This window comes from Anopheles moucheti, chromosome X, assembly GCF_943734755.1.
Source record: "Anopheles moucheti chromosome X, idAnoMoucSN_F20_07, whole genome shotgun sequence".
In the NCBI taxonomy this organism is placed as follows: Eukaryota; Metazoa; Arthropoda; class Insecta; order Diptera; family Culicidae; genus Anopheles; species Anopheles moucheti.
The window spans coordinates 4,851,209-4,867,326 of NC_069142.1; the positions used below are offsets into that span (position 1 = coordinate 4,851,209).

The window sequence follows — 16,118 nt, forward strand, 5'->3', positions numbered from 1 at the left end:
CAAAAATGCGTTGATTTCATATCCTTAAGATCAACTAATTGTATGATGTGTGTACCCCCTGCTTGACGCGATCGTCGCTACTGATTATTTGCTGAATGATTAATACGGTACATAAAAATACATAAAACATAAAATACACAGTTCCTCGACGTTAACCGTTCGCAAATTCGCGTGGTAATAGTTCGTATCTACCGCGATATACTTCGTCTCGCACGTGATCAAACCGCACGCTGTCGAATAACATCAAATATATTGACCATTCCGCTTGTCGGAAGGTTCGTGAGCATGAAAACATTGCCTACAAGCGATGTAAAGAATGGGGCAAAGTGGATGAAAGAGTGTGGAGGAAGGGAGGGAGAGAGTGGGAAAGAATGAAACGGAGCTTATACAAACAATTAACAAACAGTATCTATGTACAATTGGTCCCGCTGTTGTCGGGTTATCATTTTGTTTTCTTTTTTTTTTTTTGGCGGAACGCAGCACCGTTTAGATGGGTAAACCACTAGTCTGTGTATGTGCGCTGGTCCCCCAATATACTCTCGCAGTCGGTGCGGGGTTTCGATAAAAAAAAATGCAAGTGCACCTTCGTCCAAATCAGTGTACGGCACCAATGTCGCTAATTCAGAAATGTACGGACACGATAAGGGATAACTCTAAATATAAAAAGAAGGCTCTAAATAAGGCTTCTTCCTCGCGTCGTCTTTTGTTTTTCATTATCGCACACTCTCGCGCTCTCTCTCTCTCGCTCTCGCGCTCTATCTCATTCGCCTATTCACTATCTGTTGACGTGGCTTCTACAGATTATACTTACAGGCTAAGCACGGTTTGCTACACTACGCACTAAAAACAGATATTTGCAATTACAGCGCCGCATTTTACCTTCTTCCCTGCCTTTTCATCTATACACACGCACAAACATACACTCACGCACACGCACTGCCGCTTGCTAGCTTCCCCCATTTCTCCCCCCCCCGCAAATCCCTCATCCATTCATCACGCACACATTCGCTACTATGTTGGATTAAAACTTAAAACATTACGATTATTCTTTATGCTTGTTTTAAAAGAAATAAAATAAAATGTATCTTTTTCGTTTGCTAACTCTAAGGGCTTTTGTCTTTATAAAAAAAAAAAAGTTACTTGCATCAGATCACGCCTAACCAGAGCGTTATCTAAACAGCGTGACGGAGGCGTGCCCCCACCCATCCAAACACGGAGTATCATCGATAACAAAGCTTAGGGGGGGCACCGGACACAACCGTTCCGAGCGTTGTGCTTAGATGTAGATCGCCTCCGAACCCTTGTTCGCCTGGTGGCCGGCCGCACTCGTCACGTACACGTTGTTGGCCGGCGACTGCACGCCCTCGGACCAGTCGGATGTCGAGTGCGGCGAGGAACTTGACCAGTGGCCGGGCGATTCCGGCGATGGCGTCGGGTAGCTGTCGAGCGTTTGCACGAGATGCTGGGGCGTCACACCGCCACTGTGCTGGCTCGGTGGTGTCAGATATTGGTAGAAGGACGATTGTTGCTGCTGCTGCTGCTGTGGCTGCTGCTGCTGCTGCTGCTGCTGCTGCTGCTGTTGCTGTTGTTGCTGCAGCTGTTGCTGCTGGAGTTGATGGTGTGCCTGCTGCTGTTGTTGCTGCTGCTGGCTGTTCAGTTGTGCTTGCTGCTGTGCAACCATAGCCAGCACCTGCTGCTGCTGCTGCTGGCTCAGCGGTGACAGATGTGCCGACGCCACCGTCATCGCGGTGCTGGTCGTACCGGTCGTGTTCTGTGAGGTCGATGCTTGAGATCCTTGACCTGGGAAGGGAACGTGAGGAATGGAAACGTTAGCATTGCCGTGCGTCGGTGTACCGGGTTGAGATCATTCCTACCAGTTGGACTGCAGAATCCGGCCAGCTCGAGCCCGCTGGAACCGTTCACGAAGTTCATCTGCAGACCGGCCAGCATTGCACTGTTGGATGTGGGATTGTTGTTGGCACCGTTGCCACCGTTGCTACTACTCAACCCACCGCCCAGCTGCTGTTGGCCACCACCATTGCAGCCTAAGCTGTTCCCACCCTGCTGCTGCTGCTGCTGTTGCAGGTTGCCGCTGGAGATCATCTGTATATTGTGCTTCTGTTGCTGCGCATGCCTCATCGCCTGGATGTGGGTCGGTGAGGTCGGCAGGCTGGGGCGTGTTTTGGCGGGCGAGGGAGAACCTGCAAAGGCGTTGTGATCGGGAGACACTGTAGCACACGCATAAAAAGGGAGCAGCAACAGAAAGAGACAATAGAGAAAGTGTGTGAGAAAGAGAAAGAGAGAGAGAGAGAGAGAGAGAGAAAGCGTTAGGAATGGCAGTAGTTTGTAGTTGAAAGCAGAATTGTTGACGCGGAGGGGGGAAAAAGGAAAGGAAAAAAACAAGTAGAAGAAGAAACAAATGGCCTTCATCATTACCTATATAGCCTTGAGGCGAGAGCGCCATATTGCTCTGGACCGAATGTGGAGGTGACTGGTTGGAGTAGGGCGGACTGAGTCCACTCTCGCCCATCGTGTGCATGGCCGTGTGCATCAGGTTGTTCCCTGCCGGACCCATCCCGTTCGACGCGAGTGACCCGATGCCGCCTCCACCTCCACCACCACCACCACCACCACCGTTCAACGTACGCTGCTGGCTTATGAGCAGATCGGAGAACTGATTTCCACCGCCATTGACATTGCCGCCGAGCGAGTAGCCATAGTTATCGAGCTGGATGTTGTGCAGCGATTGCATCGACTGTGCGCTCTGTGTGTGAGAGAGAGAGAGAATAAGAGGAGATGCATTAGCTAGAGGGCCATGTAAACCGTCATCAAACCGTCATCATCGCCCTATACTTACCTTTATGCAGTCTTCATAGCTGGGAGGTTTCTTTGGCATCATGCCATTGCCGCCTCCGGAACTTCCACTGTTCGGGCTGATCGTGTCCAGCTGGTGCACGGTCATCGCGTTCGAGTAGAGACTAACCGAGTCGTACGGGCTGTTGAGGTTCGCGATCGGCGACTCCACCGAGCTGAGCTGATCGTCGGCGAGCCCCAGATCGGTTAGCCCACCGTGCCCGGGTGTACCACCACCCGAACCGGCCCCACCACCGCCGCCGCCGGCGTTGTTGTTCGACTTCTTGCCCGCCGCCCCGTTGTTGCCGGACTTCTTCGCCACCGCCTTTCGTCGCATGCTGCCCGCCACCAGATCGGCACCACCGTCCTGCGGGCTGGTCGGGTTTTGACTGAGCGTCAACGCACCGCCACCGCCCATGTTGGCGGCCACCACTGCGGCGGCCTGTGCCGCTGCGGCGGCCGCAGCCGCTGCCGACGATCCCGCCACACCGCCGCCGTTCATCTTCTGCTGGCGCTGCTTCTTCTGCTTGCTCTGCTTCGCCGACGCAATGATCGTCGGGTGCGTGATCATGTGGGCGTGGGTCGGCGACATGATGGTGTTACCGCTGCCGCCACCGGCCGTGCTGCCCCCGCTACCGGACGGTATCGTGGTGACCATCTGCGGCGACCGTGGCACGTGCTCGTCCAGCAGACGGACGATATCGTGGTGGAGCCGCTCGCTCGCAACGTCCCGCGGTAGCCGATCCATGTGGTCGGTGATGTCCCGGTTGGCGAAGTTGTCCAGCAGTGCCCGGCACGCCTCGAACGAACCTTCCCGGGCCGCCAGGAACAGCGGCGTCTCGTCCTTATCGTCCTGTGCGTCCCGGTTGGCACCGTGCGACAGCAGGATGTTCACCGCATCCACGTTGTTCACAGCCGACGCCCAGTGCAGTGCCGTTTTGCCACTGTTGTCCGCCGCATTAATATCCGCATCGGCCTGGATCAGGTCCTCCACCATGCCCTCGATGGCGAGCCGTGCCGCCAGTATGAGCGGCGTCGTACCGTCGTGCATGCGCGCGTTCAGATTCGTCGCCCGGTTGCGCAGCAGTATCTGGAACACGCCCATCGCATCCGCTGCAACGGCCGCGTGCAGCGGCGTTCGGCCGGTATTATCTTGACTGTTCGCTTCCGCGCCAGCGTCTAGCAGCCGTTTCGCTGCATCCGCCCGCGCATACCGTGCCGCCAGATGGAGCGACGTTTCGCCCGTCTTGTCCATCGTTGCGTTCAGCTCGGCGCCCTGGGCGACGAGCTCCGAGATGATCTGGGCCGCCGAATCGTCCGTCGAGTCGATGTCTTCGCCCGAGTCCAGTCCTCCACCGCGCACCGCAGCCACCATGAGCGGCGTCATGCCGCACGGTCCGCGCACATCCACATCCCGCACATCGCCGTCGTGGTGCGTCGGCGGTGTCATCATCGCAGGGTGATCGCGTATGTCGGCCGCCTCGAAGTGTTGCTGCGCCCACACGCGCGGTTCCGTCTCCTCGTAATCGGTGATTGCCGTGTGATCGCTCGAATAGCCCTGATCGATCGCGCGCATACGCTTCCGTGCCGTCGGCATCTCCGACTCATCGTCGCTGTTGCACCACTGCTGCCCGTGTCCCATCATTCCGTGACCTCCGGCGCCTCCACCACTGCCATGGCCGCCGACCCCGTTCGTCACCACCATGTCCACCATGGACGGGTTCTTGTTGAGGTTGCGCATCTCCTGCCCGTCCGGCCGGCGCCGCGACGGCCGCCTAACGTTCGTGTTCGCGGTAAAGAAACCCTCCGGGAACCAGGTGATACCGTGCGCCCGCTTCCGATTAACCACCAGCACGATCAGGAACGCAATCGTCAGCAGCCCAAAGAACCCAACCAGCACGTAGCTCACGTTCGTCGCACCGGGCAGCCCATCATCGTCCGGATTAACGCCCTTCACCTGGTAGATCGGGAACTGCTTCGAGAGCGAATGTTTGGCGGCCGTCGCAGCGAGAAACTCGGCCGCCTCGTTGGCCGTACCGAAACACTCCGCACCGCTCATGCCGATGCACTTCCGGTTGTCCAGCTCGAGGTACACCTGGATGCCGGCCTGGCGCGTCTCCGTGTACACCACGTGATGCTTCCGGCCGAACTCACTGTCGGTGAGGCCCTGCAGCGCGGTACCACCCTTCCACGGGTAGATCATCTCCATGCCGGCCGCATTCTTCTTGATACGCAGCGTCGTCCGCAGCTGGTGGCCCAAATCCCGCAGGAACTGTATCGCATTCGCCCGGAACGTGGCGGCATCCATCAGCAGTATGATCGAGATCGCACCCTCCGCCAACTGTGCCGGTTCCTTCTCATTCTCACAGTCCAACCCGTCCCAGTTGCACTCCGCATTGTTGCAGCCGTAGTCGCAGAACCCGTTCGCGTAATGCTTCTGGCAGTACGCGTCGTAGATCGGATTGCACGGCTGCAGCTTCTTCTCGCAGTCGCGCCCATCGAACAGGCAGGCCGCATTGTTGCACTCCTCGTTGCAGAACCCATCCATGAACACCTCCCAGCAGTTGATGCTGGCGGTGCAGTTGAGCCACGGGTTGATGCCGAGCGAACAGTCGTTCCCGTCGAAATCGCACGCGTACGTATTGCACTCCTCGTCGCACCGATGGTTGCCCTGCTTCTCCCGGCATCCCTTCTTCACGCACTGGGCCCGCTGGTACTCGAGATCGATCGCGTAAATGTTCGGCAACGCTGCGCCGCCGTGCTTGTGCGGTCGCTGCTGCTGCTGCTGCGTCGTATCGTACCAACCGTGATAATGCGGATCGTACGTGCTGCACGTTTTGCCGCTCCATTTCGGCGGGCAGAGACACTCGAAGTCACCGAGCTTGTTCTGGCACGGTGCACCCTTCTCGCACGGTCCGGACGTACATTCGTCCAGTATGTCCACCTCGCAGTTAACGCCACTGGTGCCGAGCGGGCAATCGCACCGATAACCCCCGTCGTCCGCAATCTGACAGAGGCCGTTCACGCACGGGTTCGAGTCGCAGTCGTGGCCGCTAAACTCGCAGTTCTTGCCGTAGTACCCATCCGCACACACGCAGTGGTGGCCGGACTGGCGCGTCGAACACTGGCCCCCATTCAGGCAGGGGCTGTTCGCACAGAAGTCCACCTTCACCTCGCAGTGCCGCCCCATATGGCCCGGTTTGCAGTTGCAGTGATAATCGTTCACCAGCTGGACGCAGTCGAGCGTGCCCGGGTTGGAGCACGGGTTGGACAAACACTCGTTGATGTCGCCCTCGCACCGCGCCCCGACAAAGCCCGGCGGACAGCGACACTCGAACCCGCCGACCTTATCCACGCAGCTGCCATTGTTGTGGCACGCACCCGGCGTACAGTCGTCCGTGTTGATCTCGCACAGCACCCCGATCGTACCGGGCGGGCAGGAACACTTGTACCCATTGACCAGATCGTGACAGATGCCACCGTTGCGGCACGGGTTCGGCTTGCATTCGTCGATGTTCAGCTCACAGTTCTGGCCCTGGAATCCCGCCCGACACTGGCACCGGTACGATCCGATCAGGTTCTTGCACGTCCCGCCGTTCCGGCAGGGTTGGGATTCACACTCGTTGATCTCGTGATGGCAGTACGATCCGGTATAGCCGCGCGCACACCGGCACCGGTGCGAATTGCCAAAGTCCTCGCACGTTCCATTGTGGCAGAGATGTTTCGCGTCCACGCCCTTCCGAGCGGCCGCATCCTTACACGACACCATCTCCACATCGCACAGCTTCCCGGTCCAGCCGGCCGCACACGCGCAGTGGTACGTGTTGTCCTGCTGCGTGCACGTTGCACCATTCTCGCACGGGTTCTGCGTACACCAGTCGACGTAGTCCATGCACTGCTTGCCCGTGTACCCGTACGAACAGTGGCACGTGTAGTCGTTCTCGTAGTCGTGGCAGGTCGCACCGTTACGGCACGGCTGCGAGTCACACTTGTTGATGCGATACTGACAGTTCGAGCCGGTGTAGCCCGTCTCGCACGAGCAGTTGTAGCTGTTGATACCATCGATGCACGTCCCACCGTTCATGCACGAGCTCTCCGTGCAGTCCTCATCGTTCGTCTGGCAGTTCATGCCGCTAAACCCGAGCGGACACGTGCAGGTGTACGAGTTGACGTACTGGTTGCAGGTCGCACCGTTCTGGCACGGCATCGACAGACACTCGTTGATGTCCACCTCGCAGTGTTTGCCCTCGAAGCCGTCCACGCACAGGCAGGTGTAGTCGCCGATCCCATCCAGACAGGTGCCCCCGTTCTGGCACGGGAACGACGCACAGTCGTCCGTGTTGATCGTGCAGTCCCGACCTTCGTAGCCCTTCGCGCAGATACAGTGGTACGAACCGTTCGTATTCCGGCAGGTCGCGCCGTGCCGGCACGGCGACGACAGCGCACACTCGTTGATGTCCTCGTCGCACAGCCGGCCGGTGTAACCGAGCGAGCAGGAGCACGCGAAATCGAGATAGTTCGGGCTGGGCGAACATTTCGCACCGTTCCGGCAGCGGTTCGGCAGGCAGGGGTCCATCTTCGATTCACAGTCGCGCCCGGTGAACGGACCACGGCAGACACACTTGTACCCGTTCACCAGATCGATGCAGGAACCACCGTTCCGGCACGGGTTGTTGATGCAGTCGTCGATGTTGATCTCACAGTTGCGCCCGGTGTAGCCCGGCATGCACTGGCACGTGTACGCGTTCAGTCCATCCCGGCAGATGCCACCGTGCTGGCACGGGTTCGATCCACACTCGTCGATATCGATCTCGCAGCGCCGCCCACCGTACCCGGGCGGACAATGGCAGATGAACTGGTTCACGCCGTCCTCACACCGGCCCCCGTTGATGCACGGGTTCGACGCACACTCGTCCACATCGCTCAGACACCGGGCATCGAAGTACCCGCGCGGACATTCGCACCGGAAGCCGTTCACCAGATCCATGCAGACGCCACCGTTAGCGCACGGATCCGACGCACACTCGTTGATGTTCGTCTCGCAGTGGAACCCGGTGTAGCCCGGCACGCACTGGCACGTGTAGCGGTTGATGCCGTCGATACATTTCGCCCCATTGCGGCACGGGTTGCTGTGGCATTCGTTCACGTTCACCTCACAGTTCGGGCCGGACGTGCCCGGCTGGCAGCGGCACATATACCCACCGACCAGATCCTCACAATGTCCGCCGAACAGGCACGGGTTCGATTCGCACTCGTTGATCTGTATCTGGCACAGGTACCCGGTGTAGCCCGGATTGCACAGACAGGTGAAGGAGTTGTCACCGTCAATGCATATCCCGCGATGGCACGGGTTCGACTGGCAGTCGTTGATGTTCGTCTCGCACGATAGCCCGGTGTACCCTGGCTGACATTCGCACGTGTAGCCGGCTATCGAATCATGGCAGATGCCACCGTTCCGGCACGGTTGCGACATGCAGTCGTCGATGTTGATCTGGCACCGGAGCCCCGAGAAACCGATCGCGCACGTACATTTGAACGAGTTGACCATATCGCGGCAGATGCCACCGTTCAGGCACGGGTTCGTCGCACACTCGTCAATATCGATCTCGCACTGTGTACCGGTGTAACCTGCAAGAGGAAGGAAAGGGAGCGTATCAGTACTCAGATGTTCTAGATGGTGCTTTGTGGAAAATGTTAGAACGCTTGCAATTCCAGCTTCTGAGTTGTACAGAGTGGACATAGAATAATGAAACAACTTCCGACATAAGACTTCCAAACTGAAATAAGGAATTACATGAAGTCACTTGGGACATTAAATCACTTTTGAGGTTGTCCAATACATCGCCTGTTTTATGTCAAACATCAACATCGACTACATTGATGTTGGGATAGGTGCTAGCACGTCAGATAGGGAAGACCTCTGGAGGTTAAAGTTGTGGCCGAACAATAAAGGAGTCACATGACGAGATGTGATCTCAATATCTTGCTTGGAATTGGACTCGCGAGAATCCGTTGTAAGGGTTATAACATTAGAATGACTCTGGACGACTCTGTTCAAGTAGCCTACTTAGAAAACCCAGAAATCAGTACTCAAATGTTCTAGATGATACTTGTGGAAAATGTTAGAACGCTTCCAATTCCAGCTTCTGAGTTGTATAGAGTGGACATAGAATAATGAAACAACTTCCAACGTAAGACTTCCAAACTGAAATAAGGAATTACATGAAGTCACTTGGGACATTAAAGCAATTTTGAGGTTGTCCAATACTTCGCCTGGCAACACCGTCTACATTGAAGTTGGGTTAGTTGCTAGAATATCAGACAGGGAAGACCTCTGAAGGTTAAAATTGTGGCCGAACAATAGAGGAGTCACATAACGAGATGTGCGATGATCTCAATATCTTGCTAGGTCTTAGCACGACTCTGGACGACTCTGTTCAAATAGCCTACTGAGAAACCCCACACGGAAGCCTGATCAGTCGGGGTAGGTTGAAATTGAGATGGAGTGATGACATTGATGCATCCCCTAAAAATCCCTGAGGATATACGATTGACTAACGATGGCGCTCGTCCGGGTTGTTGATGCAACCTTTCGCGGAAGATATTTAACGGCACTAACGTGGATAGAAAAACGATAAAGAAAAAGTGGACTCTACCGCAGCAATAACGCATCAACACATTTACTGTCACCGGAACACGCCGCCTTCTCAAGCGCAAATAGAACCATCGCACATTGGCTTTGCCGGGCGATCGTTTAAGTCACCGATGTCACGCGCAGACCGGTGCCTTTTAGTACAGTGTTTACCGCACGGTTTCAAATTTCATGGACGAACTTCATGAGAACAAATAAAGGTGGCTCCAGTATGCATGTGTTGTAGTCTTTGTTTTTCGCGTTCTCCATTCCAGCATTGCGTCACTCACCAAAAAAAAAAAAAAAAAACAAGGTACAAATTATATCTTGTGCCCGGGGCCATGTGAAGCTCATTCCGCGCGGGCTGCCTTGCGGAGGGGAGCGATGCGATGGACAAAACTAGCTCGAATTAGAGAAGAAGTAAAGCAGTACCAACTGATGGAATGGGGATGGAATGCAAACATTCTTGGTGGTGGAAATGCGACGTACGAGACATCCCGAAACGAGGAGGATGTAGGCGCGCGCGCGCGCGCGCTATCCCCGAGATGGACACGATGTTGGTATGTGCGTTATTTCCGAGCGGGAGCTACTTGCCGATCCGCACCACGGCCCGGCAGACACGAAACGCATCATCATTATGAAGGTTGATTGCGCGTAGCAACGTTTCGATTTTTCGCCATCCGAGCCACTTTTTCACCTCATGCGGGTCGTTAGAAGAATGGACGAGCGAGGGAAAAACACTATTTCCATTCCAGTTCTTCCATTTCGTGAGATTTGTAAGATGACAGTGTCCAGAATGTCTTCTTGTCTTGGGACCGTGAAAAATTGCGCACTCCGTTTGGCTTTTCGAGGGTGAAGAACGTTGGGACGTTCGAAACCGCAACAAAAAAAAATATATACCTTTCACCTCCCCCCCCCCCCCCCCCCCCTCCCGCAACCACACCAGTGCACGCAATTAACTGCCAAAGAAGAGCATAACAGGAATATCATTGCAGTTGTGCAGGCATACCCCGTCGCATCGTTGCAGCTTGAAGGTAATGGAGGAGGTTTAAAAATATGCTTCCCCCCGCGGGAGGGGCGCGGAAAAAAAACCCGCCCGGCAATGATGTGCTTAATGGTACCGTGAGCTGGTTGTGGCGAGTTGCGGAATGCCCAAGCCGCGGAAAACCCTCGTGTCCCTCGTTCCCACCGGTGGTGCGCATGGGAAAACTGGCACTGGACGGGTCCTCGGAAAAAGAGAACACAGCGCGCATACGATTTTGCTCGCGCAAACGCGCAAAGCGTGGGTAAATCGTCATCGTTTGACCGTACACTGGACCGTACGGGACAAAAACGACGAGTCCGTATTGCGCGCACACACAGCGACACACACACAACCAGTCCATCGTACGTGATTTGTATGTAAATTGGTCGTTCGCCGTCGCTTACGGGTTTGCTCAAGACCATTTCCACCGGGACCATTGCAACCGGGACACCCAGCAGCAACATTATCAAAGAAAGTGGTGGGGAATGCCGAGAATTCGTCAAATCAAATCCGGACTTTAGGTCCCGGGACACAAACCGTGGGATTTGCTTTACTAAAATAAAAAAAAAATCATACACTCCTCCGAGAGTCGGCGCAATATGACAATAAGTGGAGTGACAAGATTTGTTTTTTTTTTTTGCTTTATTTTGCTGTTGTTTTGAGCCGAGAAATAATGATCTCAGCCCGCGGGGGTAAATCAAGATCGGCGTGCTTTTTATTTTTTTCGTATGTACCGAGTCCGGTTCGCGGGACATGATCGAAATAAGGTCAACGCGGTGTGGATCAACATATTTATCATATCTTGCTTGGACGCTTTTGTGGACTTCCGCCTGTACGAATAGCTAAACGCCCTGGTGTCCACTAGCAGTGACCGTAAGTACAACATTAATCATCTAGGAGCGTATCGATCGGGCGCACCAAGGAGCCTCACAGCCCAACTGTCCAAGTCCAAGTCCAAGAAGTGTGAGTGAGAGATCTCTCTGCCTATTTCATCGTGCTGTTGCTTTTCTAGTGTGGGCGGTTCGGGTAAACCAGAGCAACATGAAGCTGCAGACTCCCACAACCCCACCCAGGGACCGGCACACACCAGGAACCGGTTTGGATTGCGAAGTTGTTTCAGTGTACGGATAGTTCTAACGTGCTAGGGGTTTAGGTCCCTTCTCTTGGCTTGGCTCAACTCAAAATAAGACCTCGCGATGTAGCCTCGCCTGGATATCGAAGGTATGATGCTCGAGAAACTTTGTGGACAATAAAATCCCGGGGGACACTTACCTGGCATGCACACGCAACGGAAGGTGCCGGGATCGTCCAGACAGCTGCCCTGATTCTGGCACGGATGTGACTCACATTCGTTGACGTTCGTTTCACAGCGCGGCCCGGTGAATCCTTGCGAGCAGTTGCAGGCGAACGAACCGGGCGTGTTGACGCAGATACCATTATGCTCACAGGGTGAACCTGAAACAACAAGCGGGATAGTGATAAGCGTTAGCGCATGCATAGGACACCGACAATCGACGATTAAACCGGCACACACTTACCCTGATCGCACTCGTCAATATCCTCCGAACAGTCGATACCCTTGTAGCCGACCGCACACGAGCACGTGAACGACCCGTTGATCGGGCTGGTGTCACAGATCGCATCCGCATGGCACGGGTTTGACGTGCAGGCGTCGTCCAGATGGCACAGCAGCCCGGTTTTGCCCGGCGTGCAGCGGCAGTAGAAGCTGCCGACACCGTCTATGCAGGTCGCACCGTTAAAGCAGGCCGCATCCACGCAGTCGTCAATGTTGTTGCTACAGTCCGGACCGTTCCAACCGTTCACGCAGATGCAGTTGTAGCTGCCGTGCGTGTTCGTGCAGGTCGCACCATTCTGGCAGATCGATGGCCGCAGCGCACACTCGTCGACATCGTTCTCGCAGAACTCGCCGGTAAAGCTGGACGGGCAGCTGCAGTGGTAGGCGTTGATGCCGTCCACGCAGGTGCCCCCATTCTGGCACAGATTCCCCGGACAGTCGTCCGTGTTCTCCTCACAGTTCTTCCCTTGAAAGCCTGCAAGTGAGAGATGTGATCAAAGATTATTGAGGTGATATAAACCATGCTTCGATTAAAAATTGTATTATTCAGAGCGAAAACTATCTTAAAAATGCATAACGAAGCAAAACCAATCACTGCAATCAGTTGCCACGTGAAATTCCCTTGCAAACAGCTGAACAGAAACGAAAGACTTCAACAGTACCAAAATCATGACAAAACAAGCGACGAACCCGATGGGAGATTTCGTTTTTTTTCTGTGATGAGCAATATCATCCGGGCCAACCTCGGCAACTTTGTCTGGGCATTATCACCTGCCTCCATACACTCGGTGGCGCACCTGTGTATGTGTGACGAGACGGTGCTGCAACATTTTACATTGATGGAACGCAACGCGCATATGACGTGATCAAACAAACATGCTTGCACGGAACGAAACCATGAATTCGTTGGGCGATTAAACAAAACGGGCAAAAAAAAACGGAAAGATCCACACACACACACACACCCTAGCGTTTGATTGTTGCAGCACAGTGCAGCATTGCATGTGCCCGGAAGGTGTGTCTGGAGTACCGCTCTTATTTGCCAGGCCGCACAGTGGAAGGCGTTTTTCCGTCGAACGTTCGGCGAAAAATATGATGCGCAGGAGGGTTTCCCACACCGTAACAGCGCGCAACAGAAATGGTTGAGATTGCTCATAATCCGATACCGCAGGTTATGTTCAAGATCGGGGTATCGCTCAATATTGCAGGCATCGCGTGCACAGACCATTTAGTGGATCGGTGTTACACCCGGGGCGCTTTGATTGCGAACAAGCAATTGAAGCCGTGAGCAGGAAAGAAGAACAAAAAAACACGACAAGAGCTGTTTCAACTTTTACGCCAAAAAGGAAGCAGCAAAAGCATCACACTGCTTGTGCATTAAAATATTACGATCACGCATACGGTTGCGGGATGTGGAAACCACTGAGTACTGTGGACCATTGGAAATGGGAGGATACAAAAAAAAAGCACACATATTCAGGCGATGCTCCCAGTGGCCATTTATACTGGCATGCGTGTGTGTGTGTGTGTGTGTGAGGTTGCGCGCACACGCTGCAGGAACCTGCTCAGATTCCACGTACGCACGCGGTATAAGAATCGAGCGGTAATAGCATCAAGATGGATATCAACATCAACAACAATCCCGTCGAGGACGGAACCGTGGCAGCAACAGTATTACGAAGAGAAATGCTGAACCACACGAGAACGGACGACCGTGCGAGTGAGAGTGCGTGCGCCTACCGCTCTACGCAACACGGCCCGGTGTCGGTTCGCACAAAACGCGCATTTGCGTGCAGACGGACGATGCCAACCACCGTGCAGCACAAAAATAGAAACGAATAATCCATCCGCCGTCCATTGCCCGAAAACGAAATACGCAGCCAGTCGGGATGGGCGAAACCGTGCGGCGGTCCCAAAAGTGGCCTGAAACCTGGCCACACCACACCATCGCATCCATTCAAAAAAAAAAAATAAACCTCGATGCCCCCACACGAGCGTGTGCGCGCGCGCGCCAGCACACATACGGACGAGATTCGAACGTAGAACGTGGCAGCACAATAGAGGGGTATAGGGGGATGGATGTGAAGAAGGAAGAGTAGGAGAGGAAGGGGAGGGGAAGGGGTGAACTAATACAGCATCACGGGCCGCGACAGACAGAGCCACCACAACAGCTTGTCTGCGTGGTCTTGCAGGGAACAGTTTCCCACGGTTTCATATCTCGCCACCATCCCGCTCTATCGCGCGGTGAAATTAAAGTTCGCTCTTGCTTCCTCCACTCGTGTTTATCGCTCTGTCTCGCTTCGTGCAGGTTTAATCGCGCTATCCCACTCGCGATTTACAGCATAAACAGCATAGGATCGAAAGGAAGTGATCGTTTTTTATTTTTATTTTGCTTTACTTTAATACTGCTCGGTCAAAAGCTCTTTCTCGCCAACCAATTCATTCGCGCATCGCTTTTTGCTCACCGTTGCGTTCATCCGTTACCATATTCATTCACCGTTAGCGTTCATTCAAACAAGGAAAGCAGGGGGAGAGAGAGATTGTGTGAGAGAAAGAGAAGCAAATATGAAATCGAGCACTCTCACACTATTCGAGCAGTCTGCACAACGGATGAATGCCACCACGTTTCAGTTCATGCCGTGAAAGTTCATCCCATTGCAGAACCATTCAAAAACTTTACCCCGTGCGATGCGAAAACGGGATATGGACGAAAGATAAACACAAAAATGTATATTACCGGTGCGGGGAGAGCATAATATCATCATGATGCCCCCACCCCACCCTTCCAGACCGGCCACGAAGCACTCCTTTACCCATTCGGCCCAACGACCCGCACACAGATGTAGAAATTAATGACGACCGGCCAGTGGCAGGTTCCATTTTTAGTTTTCAGTGCAGGATATTGCACAAAAAAATAAGACATACCGTCCCCCGGGGTGGCGTTTCTTACTTTGTTGTCCCATTTGGTGAAGGTTTCTCGCTTAAACGTCGCATTGGGCTTGCAAGTCTCCGTACAATTATCGCTCCACAATGGCGACAGTCGTTAAACGGTATATTTTATAGCTTGCTGGTGCACACAAAAATCACATCCCAGTGCAACCGGGCAAAGAGATATGAAAATTGCAGCGGTTTTATAGCAACTGCGACCTGCGGCTCCATCACCGGTGTTACGCAAATTCGCCTTTCAACGTTTATCTCCCGGGTCAGGGGGGGGTTGTTTTATTCTTCTTTCCTGACACTGCCTTAGTGGGTCATCAGGGGAGCGGCAGTGTGTGTTTAAAATGCAAACCATGCTTCGTGTGTTTTGTTGCAAAATCCCAACAACCGAAAACAAGCCGAAACCACTGCAGCTGCACGTCCAGGTCGTTTTGGGCGGAAACACAACGAAGAGCGACGCTTAAAGAGAATGTTAAACAAAACCCACACACACACACACATACAGCCGTACATCGGTCAAGCTCATCAACCGCGAAGATCCTTTTGTGTGTTTCATTTCTTCCTTTTACTCAACATTCATTCCCTGCTGCTTCCCACACCGCCTGTGCGATGGTGTTTGCAGTTGGTTCATGCGAAAAAAAAAACAACAACCTTCAAAATTGGGTTAGGTTTTAGGCGGAAATTTGACCCCGAGACCCGTCCGTTACCGACTGCCGTATCTTCGCTAGCACTTCGGCCTTGTTTGCCAATCGTCCCTCACATGCACACCTCACCACAAACTTGCCTGTTTGGGTAGCAGGTAGAAGGTCCTGGTCAACATGGACCACGGAAAATGGTACCGGGAAAAGAAAGGAACGGGCAAGCAAACAAAACCGAACCGAAAAATGCAGATGCACCCGCACAAAAACGCTGGTGCGCAGGGACGACAACTTGATACGATTGTTCCCCTCTGGATGGCATGGAAAAGATTTGAGATTTCGTTTGTTGTTGTTGTTCAAATTTAGGGATTGCGTTTCGTATGTGCATTTTTTGTCTATTTTGTTTGTCCTTTACGACCGCTTATGTGTCCTGCCGAAGTAGGTTTACGTCTCGCCGAT

At 53.9% G+C, this 16,118-nt stretch overlaps 1 protein-coding gene across 1 annotated transcript in view; it reads right to left on the reverse strand.

Annotated features, from left to right (window-relative positions):
• Positions 1–992: 992 nt before the first annotated feature.
• LOC128306371 (neurogenic locus Notch protein) overlaps positions 993–16,118 on the reverse strand; it is a 71,395-nt gene continuing 56,269 nt past the window's right edge. Inside the window, exons 6-11 of the mRNA XM_053043864.1 lie at positions 12,047–12,559; positions 11,781–11,963; positions 2,858–8,481; positions 2,437–2,764; positions 1,875–2,228; positions 993–1,800 (exon numbers count right to left, since the gene is read on the reverse strand). Of these exons, the coding sequence (XP_052899824.1) occupies positions 1,277–1,800; positions 1,875–2,228; positions 2,437–2,764; positions 2,858–8,481; positions 11,781–11,963; positions 12,047–12,559 (7,526 nt within the window). The 3' untranslated portion in view covers positions 993–1,276. The remainder of the gene's footprint in view (positions 1,801–1,874; positions 2,229–2,436; positions 2,765–2,857; positions 8,482–11,780; positions 11,964–12,046; positions 12,560–16,118) is intronic.